Source organism: Aedes albopictus, chromosome 3, assembly GCF_035046485.1.
Source record: "Aedes albopictus strain Foshan chromosome 3, AalbF5, whole genome shotgun sequence".
Lineage (NCBI taxonomy): Eukaryota > Metazoa > Arthropoda > Insecta > Diptera > Culicidae > Aedes > Aedes albopictus.
In genome coordinates, this window is record NC_085138.1 from 51,816,484 (window position 1) to 51,833,126 (window position 16,643).

General features: G+C 38.4%; 1 protein-coding gene across 3 annotated transcripts in view; it reads right to left on the reverse strand.

Moving 5' to 3' along the window:
* Positions 1–288: 288 nt before the first annotated feature.
* The window catches only part of LOC109398757 (neural cell adhesion molecule 2), a 642,607-nt gene continuing 626,252 nt past the window's right edge, over positions 289–16,643 (reverse strand). For all 3 annotated transcript variants that reach the window (XM_029870566.2, XM_029870573.2, XM_062859062.1), the window contains 2 exons: positions 14,878–14,936; positions 289–1,301 (listed from right to left, as the gene is read on the reverse strand). In XM_029870566.2, coding sequence (XP_029726426.1) covers positions 1,123–1,301; positions 14,878–14,936 — 238 coding nt within the window. In that variant the 3' untranslated portion in view covers positions 289–1,122. The remainder of the gene's footprint in view (positions 1,302–14,877; positions 14,937–16,643) is intronic.

The following is a 16,643-nucleotide window of genomic DNA, read 5'->3' on the forward strand; positions in this document are numbered from 1 at the left end:
AACCCCAGTGCATCATGAACGACTTCAAACGTTTTTCTCCAATGACAAAATCCATTTGGTTACGTATCAGATAACTTTCAAACCTCAAACGTTGTCTATTTTCCAATCCACTGTGGTTTTCGCGAGCAATTCCATTCTCTGTTTTTAAAAACAAGCATACCGCCCGTGGTTTCTCCTTTTGCATACGAATCGCTCTCATCGACACATTCCAAGTGGGCCCTCTCGCAGCGTTCACGCACTCATTTCGGCAATTTAAATTTAATTAAAAATAAATTAACTTTATCGCTCTGCTTATTACTTCACCATTTCATTATTTATTTATATCTCTCTGTCATTTTGTTTCTCCTGTCGGTGTTTTTAAATTAATATTTTTTTTTATTCATATCAAAAATAGTCTTCTTGGTTGCTTTATTCTTTTGTGAGTTGCTCTCTTCACTGAACTGCTTCGGACGAAGAATAACTGAATTGAAAATTGGGTAAACCTGTTAAGTGGGATTTTAAACCCATTTGAATAAACGCGTTCAACATCCATTTGTCCCGAAAACAACACAAAAAATGCCAAATTAATCAGTTCAACCCTTTTGTGATGGGGGTGTAAATATGTTTGCATACTTCAACGAACATTTTTCCAATTTTTTCGATATTCTTTCCCTTTTTTTCGAAAAATAAATAACCCCTCTTGGTAAATCAAATTAAAACTTAATCACCCCACGTATCGACACAAACGCACAGGGCTGCCACGCAACACGTTGAACCGGAAACAGATGCTCCACCAACCAATCGGTGGAATCGGCGGTACCTGGCGAATACACTAATTGAATTAACCGCGGCGCACACAATCCAACCTGGTAACGTAATTATGTCAAACAAAAACAGCTTCGTTACATCTTCCCTTCCCGACCCCATTCCGATTGATATCATTCCGTTGCGATTATATTTCCGCTCATTAAAGGTTTGTCGCTGCTGCGTGATTGAGTCAGTTTGTGTGCAATTTTAACTTTCTTTTTTTCCGTTCTTGCGTTGGGAATGCTGGATGTGTTCTGATTGTAGGCTAGTCTAAAAGTGTTTTTTTTGTGTCTCTGATTTTGTTCTTAAATTTTCTTACACTACTAACAATCACCTTCAAAAGCTACTGCTGCTGATGCTGCTGCCGCAGAGGTTTTTACTTGTTCGTACATTGCTGACTGTAGATATCACCAGGATGAGCGAGACGATCCAGCTGATGGTGGAGTTGAGCTGCAGACGCGGACTGCCGTTGGAACCTCCTCGGTGCGTTACGCTCAGGTCACGAATTTCGGTATCTGCGTGTAAAAAGGGACAAACACGTGAAGATAATTAGATACCCTTATTTAAAGACGCAAACAGGTTTTCATGATTCTAGTTTTAAAGAATGATAGATGTGCATAGTAAATATTTATGTTCAGTCGACTTTGTTGTTTCATAACAGCCTAGAGTAGGGTGGGGCTTATTTTGCAAAATCTTTCCGGGATATGATTTCGCAAGTAGAAAGTGATTTACTGATAGAGAGCTGTGCAAAAATGATAAATTTCAGTTGTTATTTGGGGGTGGCGCAAAGGGTTTAAGCGGAATTTATGCTAGAGGCCATCTCTATTTTAGCAAAAGTTGGAAATGTTAAAAGTTTAATATTGCAGTAGGTATTCAGGCCTACAGGAGTCTGTAGCTTCAAAAGAAAGTAGTGAAATACTAATAATGTCGGGTAAATGAGCGTCTCTGTAGCGGTCTCTGTATCACGCAGAAAAAAGCATGGTAAAATCAAAAATATTTCAGGTAAACTCAAATAAATTGTCAATTTGTTCTGGCAACAAAAATAAAACTGTTTGAAGCAAATCGAACGTCACATTTGAAGCAAATTCAATCCATTTTTGAAACAAACATGCATCTTCAGACAGGTTTTGTTAGAAACAAATGTAAAAATTTTTGTTTTTTTTGTGGCAGACCGGCCCTACGGAAATATTTGTTTTCCAATTAAATTTTCAAAGTCATTTCCTTCTCTATGAAAACCCACTTCCCGCGAGGCACTTTCAATGCAAGCATTATGTAGATAACATACGCTCCCGAAATCAATGGGATTTCGTGGAAACTTTTGATGAAACTTGACTTTTTTTGCAAGAGGAAATCTTGTTTGGTGCGGCAGCTGGAACTTGAGAGTTTTGTTTATGTTCTCGACGGCGGAACGGAGGGCTCTTCAATGGGTATTGTAGAAATCAATATTTAATTGAGTTAGTTTTAAAAATTAATATTTTAGTTTTAAAAATTTTATCAGTTTACCGAATAAACATGAATATTTTTGTTTCAAACGAACGAAATTTGTCTCCGTGATAGCTGACAAAGACTGGCAACATTCGTCTCTTCTATAATACATCACGTCACCTAGTGGGATATGTTGAATGTTACGGTTTTTAGCAAATAACAACGCCTTGTTAGTTGTTTACCAGTTCGGCTGACAGATGTTAACCACGTCTTTTACATCTCGGCATGATCCACCAAGGGTTTATTGCAGGATACGGAAACAGTCACCTATAGCATGAAATCGAACTGAGTCCCGTAGACTGCCTATTAACCTAGGTACTTTAAAAGTACCTTGCTTTTACCGTGCGGAATATATAAATGAAAAAATGATTTTCCAATATAGAACTGTGAGAAAAGTTCAGGTTGAATTCCGTGAGAATTTGGCATGCGTACGGCTGGAATATTGATAGAAGGATGTGTAACGAACTTAAAATAGGACTTACAATATGAGACATTTCTGGAACTTATTCGGGAGCTCCTTATGAGATTTTTCGAGAAGGCAAAATTTTGCTGTCTCAGACCACCCCCCTTTACTTCTTTGGACTTTCATGCATACAACACTTTTGAAGTTTGTATTGAGCGTAGTTTTTGGACAGACACCCCCTCCCCACAAAAGTCTACGTTCCCTCTGAGATTCTCTAGAAGTTTTCTATAAAATTTGTAAATACAGTTTATCTAGGATTTCCACTAGAACTCTTTCTAGGATTCCTACAGAAACTCCTTTCGTTATAACTCCAGAGATTCCTTCTGGGATTTTTCCAGGAATTACTCCTGGGATGCCCCCCGCAGTTTCGATCTCTCCAGGAATTATTTTCGCGATTCCTTCTAGAATTTTCTCCAGATTTTCTTCAGGAATATCCTCTGCTATTCCTTCTGGAATTCTTTCAGGGCCTCTCTCAGAAATTTCTTCAGGAATTCCTTCAGAGAATACTAAAAGAGTTCCTAGTGAAATAACTCCAGAAGTTCTTTCTGAGATCGCTCCAGGATTTCCATGAGTTTTTTTTCTCATTGATTTTTTTTTATGGAATTACTCTAAAATTGCCAAATGTAATTCTTTCATGAGTTCGTAATAAAATTCCAACAGGACTTCTCTGAGGAATTGCTTCAGCAGTTTTGTAAGACAGCCCAAGGAGCTCCTTCTAGATTTGCTCCAATTGTTGCTGGAAATACTTCTGGTAATATCAAAAGAACTCTTGGAGGAATCTCGATAGAAATTTCTTAATAGGAATCTCGCGATAAATTCCTGTAGGAATCTCGTTAGAAAAAAGCACCTGAAGGAATCCGGCCAGAAATTCCTGGAAAAATCTCGGATGGAACCTCATTAAAAATCTTAGAAGAAAGCTCTGGAAGAGTCGCAGAAAAAAAAAGTTCTGAAGAATTCTATACAAACCCCTGGGAGAATCTCAGAAAAAATTCCCCGAAAAATCAAAGCGGAGCCGAAAGATAACATAAAAATGATTTCACACGTTTTGAATTCCTAATACAGTCAGGATTGGTCATACACGGTGGGGGAGTACTTTGCGCCCACCGCGATTTTTCGGCTGCCTTACACCCATTTGAGCAATTTTTGTGTGTGTAGTTTTGGCATATTTTAAGCTACCATCGTAGGGGGTGAGAATGGGTAAAAAATGTATGCTTCATGTCATTGGCGAATCTAGCTTTTTCTTTTTTCTCTCTCATCCTCCTTGATGAACATAAAATGAGCGGGATGAAAGGGGGTGCTACAGATCCCCTTTCCATCCTTCTCTTTCTCGTGTTTGCTTAGGAGAGTTAGTAAGAAAAAATAAAAAGCTAGATTCGCCAATATTCCATATTCATTGTTAAATAACGTTTGCTCTTGGCATGAAAAAATCCTTTGATCATTGGAATGTGGTCTTTGGTAGTGCATACACAAATGATGAATAAATATTTGGAGTTCGTCAATTTTCCTCAATATAACAAAATTGACCCATTCTCACCCCTTCTAAATTGCTCCGCATTGACAACAAAGCAAGTTAATTAAGTTCTGATCAAGGTTGATACTATTTATTACTAATATAGTATATGATGAATATGAGTTTGAGATTCTAAAAAGTATCAAATCACTTAAAAGTGTGATGTATCATCGAGCCTTAAAAGTAGCATTTTAAAAAGGTCTTATTTTCAAGCTTTTCTCGATGATTTATCAAAAAATTACTAATTACTTTAGAAACCTATTTTTTGACAGGAATTGTTGGCAACTACGTAGCTGTTCATAAACCACCATGAGTAAATAGATTAGTTAATTGTCTAATCAACACACATGTCATACAAGAGTTGCGGCAGCGCAAGTTTTGGTTGTATAAAAGTTAACTTAACGCAATACAGTCAGTTACAGACTCAAAAAGCTAGAGTGCCCCATAAGTTTAAGTGTGCTAGTAAGAGAATTACTAAATTGGCGAGTGAGATTGTAAGAGTAAGTGAATTAATGAGTTAATGTCCCGTGGAAGTGAAAAAATGTATTAGTCATAGTAACCGAGTGAGTTACTGAGCAATTTAGTGAATGAGTGAGTACGTGAGCTAGTTAGTGAGTGAATGATTTGGTTTGTAAATTAGTAAGTTAGTTAGTGATTGAATGAGTGAGTTGATCTATAAGGGAGTTAATGCGTGAGTACGTTGATAAATGAGTGAGTGAGAGCTCAAGTAACACTACATGTCTTACAGAAATTATTTCGACTCCAGTATGACCAGTTACAAAGTTTTGGTTTGAAACAATGAAACCGATTTTCAGACTGCTATACGACTGAAAAAGCGCAGAAGGTGGAGCCTGCGCAACATCTTTGTGATGCCATATTCATGTTCTATATGAATCTGAGCATACTTAATTATGTATCTTAGTATGTTTTCCATTATATATTTTCAACAAATTCTAGAAAACAAAGCCTTGGCAATCAAGATGTTTTATTGCTGAAAATAATTAAGTTTTAAAATGTCAATAATAAAAATCGACATGCACCAATAATTCTACCAAGCCACTTTAACGCCTAACTGCCATACTGTGATCATAAATTTTATTGCCAATCATTTGTTACGGTGAAATAGACTATTGTACCCCGATAAAATTAATGCGCCTTATAAATCAGTATTTTTGAAGAATTTTGCATCAAAATAAATAAATATTATTCATCTTATTTCAACACAAAAGCTCAAATATGCTTTATTTTTCTCAAGAATTTGTCAAGTTTATATTATACATATTACAAATTATTGAAACATAATAGAATATTTGATAAATATTCAGTAATTTAGAAATATAATTAAATGGAACTCTGTGACATGGCATGATACATGTTTTGAGATATGATTCAAAATTGGCTTGATATTATTTTTGTATAGACATTTTTTGTGGTCGTTGTTGGTTATCATGTTTGGTTTGGTATTTGAACGGATTGGTACCTGTCACGATATGGAAAGACAACAAATATGAAGTATCAAATAATTATCACAGTTTATACATTGAAGCGGCCCTAAGAGCATTATGCTCGGTAAAATCGGCCCTTATAGATAATCATATATTTTGTGGTAACATATATTCCTGTCATTTTTCTTATAAAGGTATTTATAACTAAGATTCTGTTAGGAGTATTTGTTTTACGTAGATAATAAAAATCGATTCTACATTTCTATGATCAGTAGTGTAGCATGTCCCTGTAAAAAAAAATAATTAGGTATATGTTACACATGTTTTCTATCGTACTGCAGAAAACCAAAATTCGACTAATTATAAACATACGAAACATACTATGTTTTGTCTAAACATGATTGAAAACAAGTCTTAAACAGGAAACTGCAAATGTTACTCTAATTTCTAATATCACTTATAAAACATACTGAGCATGTATGGTACAAACAAAGTGTACTTAAATAGAACATACCCAACATAATCGAAAACACATGCAAGGTTTGTTTGAGAAAACAAAATATATTCTCTATGAATATGAAATAGAAGATCACTGTGTATAAGTTTTAGGTATCATGAAAACGACATATCCATGACATAATATGTTTCGAGAAACTTCATAACAACTGCTGTAGGACAAAGTAAATATTTTGCTATTTCGAATTATGTTTTCGGAGTTACTTGGGAGGGAGAAACTAAGTGAACTTGTAAATTAGTGAGTAAGAGTTAAAATACAGATTATAAAATATTTATAAAAATATGCATACATGTATTTTTGAAATACTTTTTATTCGTGAATTTTAACTTTTTTAATGTTCTTGATGTGAGTGAGTCAGATAATAAGTGATGTAGTTAGTTGGTGAGTTAAGTAGAGTTAATTGAGCGAGGGAGCTTTGTTAGTGAGTAAATGATTGAGAAGTCAGAGATTCAGTGACTCGCCGCTCCTGATTGGACAGCAATGAACAGGCTGGAGTATATAGTGCAGAGTGGCACACGCTGTTGCCATCTCACCCCACATAGTGAGGGATTTAGTGATTAAGTGAATGATTCAGTGAATGGGTTTGTGATGTGGAAATATAATAAGTAAATGAGTGAGTAAGCGAGTGAATGAGTTACCCGAGCAGAAGGGAATAACAACATCATAAGGACCTGTGTTATTTGAATAAAATAACTGAATAATAGAATCGATTATTTTTAAGCTATTAACATAACAGATTATGTCATAAACTTGTCTGTCATAAGCGGCAAAATAACGAATATCATAACAAAAAAATGTTCATGGAAAACCATTTTAATAGCTTGTTTTGTTGGTTTCAATAACAACTTAATAACAGAGCATTTGGAAAATATTTCAATAACAAATTTGAATATTAATTTGTTCTTGTACCGACTTTTCTAACCCTCTAAGTAGAATACCCTCTTCGAATGAGTGTAATCAGTTTCGTACCTTTTAATTCCGCCCTAATTGCTTATCCTTCGACAGATACGCGTATTTCGACTACCACTTGTAATCTTCCTCAGTGAAATCTTCCTCAGTCCAGTGGATAGGATAACTGACACTGAAGAAGATTACAAGTCGTAGTCGAAATACGCGTATCTGTCAAAGGATAGCAATTAGGGCGGAATTAAAAGGTACGAAACTGATAACACTCATTCGAAAAAAAAAATCAATTTGTTATTGATAATAATCGGAAAGCAAAATTTGTTATTATATCAAAATTGTAACTAAGTAAATTATGATACTTATTATATAAAATTAGTCACTATGTCTCACGAACCCACAAATAGCATGAGTAACAATACTATAAAAAATGATCGAAAAATACTACTTCCAGAAATTTCTCCGAGAGTTCTTAGACAAAATCATTCACAGATTTTCAAAGACTTCTCTAGAAATTCCTTCAGAATTATGAACAGAATCCCTCAACGGATTTCTTCAGAATTCCCCGCGATTATTTGTCCCGAAATTACCTCTGGAGTTTCTCTGAAAATTTCTTTGAGAATTTCACCAGGAGTTTTTTTCCGAAGAATTCACCTTAAGTTTTTCAAAAGATTTAGCCAAGAATTCTAATAATTGATCAGAAGTATTACTTTTGAATTTCTAAGAAGATTGTGCCAGGAGTTCTTTTGAAGACTTCTCCAGGGTATCGAAGGGTTCCTCCAGAACTTCCAAATGTTTTCCCAAATATTATATAAGGAATTTTTAGAGGATTCGTACGGAAATTTCCTACTTAACTGAATACAAAAGTGGAACAAAATAAAAGGACAGATCATTATTATCGAATTGTCGCTTTGATTTTAATACTTGTTACTGTTGTGCTATTGTTGATAAGTTGATTAACAGTACAGCAATAACAAAACTTGTACTTCAACAGAACATGTTATTAAAATGTAATTGAGTGAATGTATATCAATAGCTTGATTATAACTAAATGAAATTGTTCAACAAAATTTGATATGGAAAAGCTATGCCTTGATCAGAGATGTCCATATCCTCAGTGTAGGAAAGAGAAATAGAAAATACACCACTCACGCTGTGTATCTCAACAGGAGCCCATCTCTTATATGTGGATCAACCACTACGATTCGGATGCGCGCAAGCTTGGTGGGTAGAAATAAATCTCTTAGCTCCCTGAGCACTACACCCTAAAACGAAACAACACAGGCTTGTGTACAATGTACACAGGCTTGTGTACAATGTACACAGATTTGTGTACTACTAGATCAGCCTCCACCCCTGTGTCAAATGTACACAGTCACTTTTCTGGCTCTAGCGCTGGTATGGGAGCAAAGTTCGTAACTAATTTTCTCTGAACGATGACATGCATTATCAGGAATCGATCAATGCAAAAATAATTGTTAATTTTGTTTTCATGCCAGCGCTGGAGCCGGAAAAGTATCTGTGTACATTTGACACAGCGGTGAGGCTGATCTAGTAGTACACAAATCTGTGTAACTTCTGTAACCGTGTAGGCCACACAACAGTGCGGCGAGAGCGATTTAAAATTCTCTCCGGTGAAAGTGTAAAAAATCACCCGGGCGCGCGCTCCAGTGAGGTTTTTGCGCCAGAGTGCGCGCTGCGGTGAAACACCGGAGAGTTCTCGCCCCGGCGACATCATGGTGATGATTCGGTGACTGCTGGGTGAAAACACGGGAGAGCGCCGGAGAGCGATGCGCGCGAAAGAGTGAGCCACACTCGATCCAAGGCGAACGAGCAACAGCACGCACTAGCGCTTGGTCTACCCACCACCCAAAACAAGAGAAACTGGCTTCTTGGTGCGGTGAAAAATGTTCCTATCCCCAGTGTGGTCGATAAACTGACGCCGCAGTGAATCGCTACGGTGAAATGCCATCTCTGGCCTTGATAATTAAATAATAACAAAACAAGATATAAAAACAGGTTGTGTGATTTCGTAGCTATTAATTTGATATTCTCCTTTGCTCGGGTAGCTAATAATTTAGTGAGTTGGTGAATTGGTGTGTTAGAGCATCGCCACGGGAGTTCTCATCGCTATCCCTATTATACCACTCCTTTTCGGGTGCTATTTTAGGATAGCACCCCACCTCCCCACCAGTGGTTTCTATTTTGGGTTTAGGGACTTCAAAAACATATTGATTTTCCACCGTGCGTTGCTAAAAGTGGTCCTTACTTTTTATCAGACGTAGTACAAACTTAAACATTAAATATATCCAAACTTTTGACGAATCCTGCATAAAATGGCATAAAGGGTCACAGACAAGCACACGTAACACTTCTAACACTTCGTCACAGACAAGCAGACGTCTCCGGTATCCCTCTAGTCATCTCTTATCGTTTTATTTTTTAAAGAAAATTTAAACCAAATATTCTGTAGTTTGCAAATTGTCCACAGACGGCGTGTTTGGCATTGGGGATTATGTTTACATGACGATGATTTTAATAGCAGTTTTTTTTTCAAGTGATACGTTTGCTATTCAAAGTCATAGTCATAGCCCAATCTAAAAGGACTGAGTTTGGCCAATAGAGTGGCCAATCATAAGCTAGGTGACAATAGTGAGCGAATGTAAAACTTGAACAAAAACGCTGCGAACGCCACAGATGGGCAGTTGGCCAACTATGAAATTTTTAAATAAACGTGAATCGGTATACGTGGGAATTTTTAGTACTGCGTCTGTTTGTTTGTGATAGGGTTCTGGAAAACATCTAGTCACGTAAGACAAAGTAGGGAAGTGGAACCATCTCGGCAGGGGTCCTAGTTTGGGCACTTTTCTGCTATACTCAGCCAATTGGGCTTTTAAATTAAGAAAAATGTATCGATTTTTTTTATTTTATACGAAAGAGCACCTTTTTCTGAGCCACTATGATTTTTTCAGATTTTTAGAACTTTATTTTGGTACCTAAAATCAATTTCAAAGAGATTTTTTGAAATCACCTTTTGACAGCTGAGTAACTGTTTGGCAGCTCTATCCAGTACAAAATGCGACGAGAGGTGATTTGACAAATCGCTCCCATACAAACTTCAAATTGATTTTTAAATAGGTTCCCGGGCACCAAAATTCATGAAAATTTGGATTTCGGCTCAGTTTCGCATGCAGATTCAGAATATGGAATTATCTCAACACCGCTAAAGAAGCCAATTCTGAAGCAATTGACACAATTTTTGGAACGCGATCAGATACGTATATTATCTAGCCGTGTACAAAATTTCAAGTCAATTGGTTTGGAATTGACTAGTTATAGCGAAGAGTGCCCAAAATACCGGCCGCTGCCCAAGTGGTTCGTTACCCTACATCAATATTCACCTCTTGCCTTATTTATCCACTTCTGTTCATTTTCCACACCACTGCTCAGCTCACTTCACCGCAAAATATAAATAAAGAAAGTGACGTCACACAAACCATCGGAACAGCAACTCAGTGCAAGATTCGAGTGGGTCCCCAAATGTGGAAACCCATCGGTAATCCCATGTCGCGTCCTTATTTTTCATTCCCGTTTAGATACCACCGGTGTGAACATGGGTCCCTATTCAGGGCCCGGAAGTAGGGATAGGGACCTAGATAGGGACGCCCGTGGCGATGCTCTTAGAGAGGCTGCTACTAAATGAGACCGTTATTGAGTAAGTGTGTGATGTAACGAGTCGCGTAGTGAGTTAAGTTAAACGATAAATGAGTGAGTGAACGTGGGCCCATATAGCCGAGGCGGTAAACGCACGGGTATTCAGCATGACCATGCTGAGGGTGACGGGTTCGATTCCCGGTCGGTCCAGGATCTTTTCGTAAAGGAAATTTCCTTGACTTCCTTGGGCATAGAGTATCTTCGTGCCTGCCACACGATATACACATGCAAAATGGTCACTGGCAGAGGAAGCTCTCAGTTAATAACTGTGGAAGTGCTCATAGAACACTAAGCTGAGAAGCAGGCTTTGTCCCAGTGAGGATGTTACGCCAAGAAGAAGAAGAAGAAGAAGAAGAAGAGTGAGTGAACGTGTAGATGAGTGAGTTATAGAGTTGGTGAATTAGTAAGCCTGTTAATTGGTAACTAAATTTGTGAGCAAATGAGTGAATCAGTGACTGAATTAGTGAGTTAGCGTTTGAGTACATGACATCCGTAGTTATACAAGTTTACAAATAAAACAGTACGAGAAGCTGTAACAGGGTAATTATCCCAATGTCTACTAAAGCGATGCACAATGGAAAAATAGCTATAAAACGCGAATAAATTCTATATCTCTGCTCGGAGTGAATGGGTTCGAATGTATTTTCGACACGAAATGCAAAAATCTCTATAGGTTCAGATAAGAGCCGCACGATGCTGGAAATCAGTGCTAGTTTTACCCCGCTCTCTCTTACACCTTTTTGTGAAAATCCTCATCTATTCCCGACTGGCGTTTGCTCTTATTTGTGTAAAAACTTCCAAAGTATCGGCATGTTGACATAAGGTTGGTCCTGCGCTTATTAATTCAGGCGGAAATGCATGTGACAGCTGACAGTGACAGTGCGGTGAGCCAAACCAGCTCCATTCGACACTACGGTAAAAACTTCAAAAACGTATTAAATGAATAATTAAATTTGCACTCCAGGATTCTTCCAAAAAGGTGGAAAAGAGATAGAGTGGGGTAAAACGAACGCGATACAATGATTTCCAGCATCGTGTGGTGAATGACACCCTCCTTATCTGAAACTGTAGGGATTTTTGCAGCTTCTGTCAAAAATTCATTCGAATCTATCCATTTCGAGCAGAGAAATTGAAATAATTCGCGTTTTATACCTATTTTCTCCTATTATGCAATGTTGCAGTAGTCAGCATGAATAACTTGAGTCAAAGCAGTCGAAACTCAGATCAGTGTCCTTCTGCTGGAAAGTAATTGAGCGGTGCAGCTTGAAGACACTGGGACTGTCTGCTGAGATCGATTGACAGCGTAGATCCCTTGGAAGATCCCATCGATGCAAATACTTTGACTCCAGTTCCTGGCAACAGCAACATTGTGTTGGTTGGCATGGATACATAATTTCCATGATTCAAATGCATGGAATCCAAACTGCCAACTGTACTCCGTAAACAGGGATTTTCTACTACATCACTACACTGATGTAGAGATGGGAAAACTGATTCAATTTTGAGAGTGAATCGACGCTTTTGATCGATTCAGTAACTCATTTTCGGGATTCAAAGAAAAATTTCGTTTTTCAATGTGAGCCGTAGAATTTTGACCAGTTTTCGAGAAAATCCGTTATGCAACGGTATGTACAGACGTCTGAGCATAACGTAGTAAAATGCAGAATACACTGATTTTCGTTCATTCTACTGGTGCGAGTGGGCCACTCAGTATAAGAATGAAGAAAATTCATCAATTTGAAAAGATTGTTATGCTCTGCGTCAAATGATCATTAAGTGTGTAATCAGGCTAACTCTTTTTGGCAATTCGTACACACTAAAAATCGATTGAGGGTTTCAGCAAAATTTTGCTGAATTTTTCCGAGCTGTAGGCTTTAGCAAAATTTTGCTGAATTTCAGTAAACTCTGCTGATCGCCAGTAACGTTTTGCTGAAATTCAACAAATTTTGCTGAAAGTTCAGCAAAAAAATTTGCTGGACCCTTCAGCTCGGCAAAATTCAGCAAAATATTGCTGAAAGCGTTTAGTGTGTAACTCTTTTGAAAAGAATCATGGCTCACTCACTCGGTTTCGCGAATCGATTCATTGAGTCGATTCGCGAGTGAGTTCCATGTCTTGTCTGCACTGATGGCTGCGCGAAGAGCGCTATCCGTTAGATTCCTGAATTTGGCAATAGAGGCTGCTATATTTTCTGTTTTTTTTTCTTGCTGCCAATCTTGTCTGTTGAGTGCCGAAGAGTGTTCACATAAGCGATGTTAGGAGCAGATTTTACCTTGTGTAGTGAATAGTTACGTATCATCTGCGTATTCAAAGACCGGTACACTTGCAGAGATTAACTGCTGTGGCATCAACCATGGAGGAAGCCCAATTGTTGCCAGATACAGCTGCACTACCGTTCAAAATGGCATCTCAAAAGCATTTCGACACAACAACTCTTCAGTTAGGTCTAATGATAATGGTAGTTCAAGTTCTCCAGAGCCTCCCGTAGTTCCAGAACACCGCAGGCTATACTAACGATCTTTTGTTGATATTTGTTTAGCAGCCTCCTGGACGCACGTTGACGATGTCAACGAAAATCTTGTGTATAGCTTTTAGACGGGTCTCTAAGATCTGTAAGTAGCTGTACCCAGATCCAGAAACTCGAAACTGGCTTAGAACTTTCAAATATCTGTAACCCATTTACAAAAATAACAACCTTTCTAGGCTCAAAGTCTGTATTTCATACAAAACGCAATCTGTATGGATGGCATCGCTAATGAGAACCTCGAGATTGATTAGGTTGCTGTGAAATTCATTTATGTTCCCCTGCAGGCAGAGGGTTATTAGCTTTATAATCATCGGTGTACGGTGAATGCAGCACCCGAATGCAGACTACCCGATAAAATGAATTCTTTTTTTAAAGACCTCCTCGTTCTGTTTCTCTCTATGCATTCACGTAGTGGATGCATAAATCGACCTGACCATGCCGTCATATAAAGTTACCAGTGGTTAAAGCTAAGTGTTGCGTCCTCTGAACTGCTGTGGATGGTGTAGGACTAGCTGCGTGAGCTTCTGGTTCCAGGATGGCCAGACCGCTTATCGTAAGCTCTGGGAAGATGTCTTGTTTCGCTGTATTCACACATGACTGCCACCGGAGTCCAGGGATGCCATATATACAAATTTATCTGTATTGTACAGATTTCTGAGCATAGGTACAGATAGCGTTTGTATGAAATACAGATTTTCTATTTGTATGGGATACAGATTTCCCACCCAAATTTTGTATGGGATACAGATTTTTGGATGAGTGATACAGAAAATCATCTGGCATCTCTGCCGAAGTCGATCATGCCAGTCCCCAAAAGGCTTCTAGTTGATCAACTTCCGCGTGGAAATCAGTGACGGTATTTTGATTATTGGTTCCTTATACTACCCACTTTACCTCGTCCTATAAACTAAACGTACTAGTGCTGTTACGGTTTGGCTTCGCAGTCTTAAGGAGAATGGAAAACACTAGTTTTGTTTATTCCCGACGTTTCGGTCCGTTTGGGACCTTTTTCAAGGGTTCAATCTTTAAGGTTTACTGGTCAAAAATAGTTTTGCTTAAAGATTGAACCCTTGAAAAAGGTCCCAAACGGACCGAAACTTCGGGAATAATCAAAACTAGTGTTTTCCATTCCCCTTAAGACTGCGAAGCTAAACCGTAACAGTACATAACCTCAGTCGTATCCAGAAAGAAAAAATGTACTAGTGTAAGCCTTAAATCGTCAAAAACCCCGTCGATCTGTTGACAAATAATGAAGCAAACAATGCTAAAATTATCGGAATCTACCATTCCTTGTTGGAGTTGTCTCCTGTGACGGAAGGTCAACAGTCACCAAATAATTCTTTAGTTTACACCATAATTTGTGTTACAGAGAATCTGCTCCACAATTAGCTTTCTTTAACTACAGATCTTTTCATTTACATTTGTGCCACCCAACTATATCCTTCTTTCTCTTTTTTCAAAACCTATAATATTCCATACCTGATGGAAAACATTCCCCCTCCCACTAGGTCAACATCGCCCACACTTACCTGTGTTTGACGTCGTGAACAGAAAGCTGTCAGAGAAATCACTCCATCCGTAGCGGTTCCTGTCGTGCAAAGAAAAGCAAGAAAAAAAAAATGAGCAGTCCCAAGATGGATGGGGAACGTTTTTTTTTTGTTGCGTGCAATTCGTTTGTTATTCCAATTTCATTCATGCATTTGCACGAGCGAGCAAAAACAGCAACAGCAGCAGAACCAGCAGAGGGATGTCATTTCCAGGATTCGCAGGTTCGTGTATCCCCAAGGTGATGTTTGCCATTTAATTACGTTCGAGGAAGAGAGAAGAAAGACAAGAAAGAATGGATTAATTTCAATTTAAAGATAACGATGCTGTGTTTTTTTTACAATAAAAAAATCAATGATTTGTGTTTCACAATAAGTAAGTCAGATTTAAAGGATTCCACCTTCATCTCATCCACAAATTAATATTTCATTACATACACACACGAGAAATTTCAGAAAAGGCACTCTCTAGAAGTGTGCCATAAAATTGACGCAACGTGTTGGGGTTCGTTTTCTTCGAATCGGCTTCCCCATTAGATCGATTAGTTCCACTCTAGGAAAATCATATTAAACGACGACCTAGTCTGTGTGACCTTTTCCCAGCCATCGAATATCGTTCAGGGTGGACGATCAGAGAGCCAAACAGAAGAAGAAGATAAGTCTAGCAATGATTTACGGTTATTAATATTCCATTTTCCCATTTTCTTCTGCTCGGTCAGCCTCGTACCGTACCTACTGGTACCAGCCGGGTAGCCAACCTTCCCACTAACCAACCTCAAGTGCCATATGTTGAATACAGATCATCCCACATCGAGACAGAGAAAATGGGCTATTAAACCGAATCGACGTACGATGGCCTTCAATGCGGCATCGATCGATTTCCCATGGCGGCCTATTGAAGACATCGATAAAATTCATAGTATGTCCCGAAAGATGCTGAAAAATACTTTTTGGAAATGTTTTCCTTCATATGTTCAATTGATTCCATTCTGGAAGAAGCGACGTGAAAGGAATTGGAATTGCTGTGTCATTCTCAAGAATTTACTAAGGTTTTATCACAAGCTGAACGCATCCCGCAACGGCTGCTTGTCGCGAATCGAAATGTGCTGAGACAAGAACAGGGGCCTCTGAAATCGGCACCAACAATTCAAAAGGGCGTAACTGCTTTTGCAACCAATGCCTTCTCACAGAGCTGTGAGTCGTATTTCATTCATCTCACGCCATTCACATCCATTAATCGAAAGAGGAGGATTTTCTCTTTCTATTTGTGCTATCAGGTATCAGAAGGCCGGCTCCAGAGGCACGTTATCCTCCATTTGGGACATTTGTGCCATCGCCATACATATAAGCCTATTTCATCATTTACCTGAGGGAGAATGGGACAAGGGATGGAATGGGATTAGGAAAGGGAAAGGTGATGAAATAGGAAGGGGTACCCTAGAAAAGGGAATGAACGCATAAGCGCAACGAGAGCTCATAGCCCATACCACAACGGGTTTAATAAGTGCCCCGAAAAGGACACTGTAAAACGCATAAACGTAGAGAGAGCCTATAACTCATTGGAGGTAGCTTGTGACGTCACGCGACTTTCAATGTGACATTGAAAGGCACGGCATCGAAAGCATCCTCAATATTCAAGAAATAACCCAAGCAAAATCTGCGTTTAAGCGAGTACTTCCTTGAGAATATATACAACTTTGTGTAAAAGAGCCAATGTGGACATCCCAAATTGGGAGGCATGTGAGTTCACA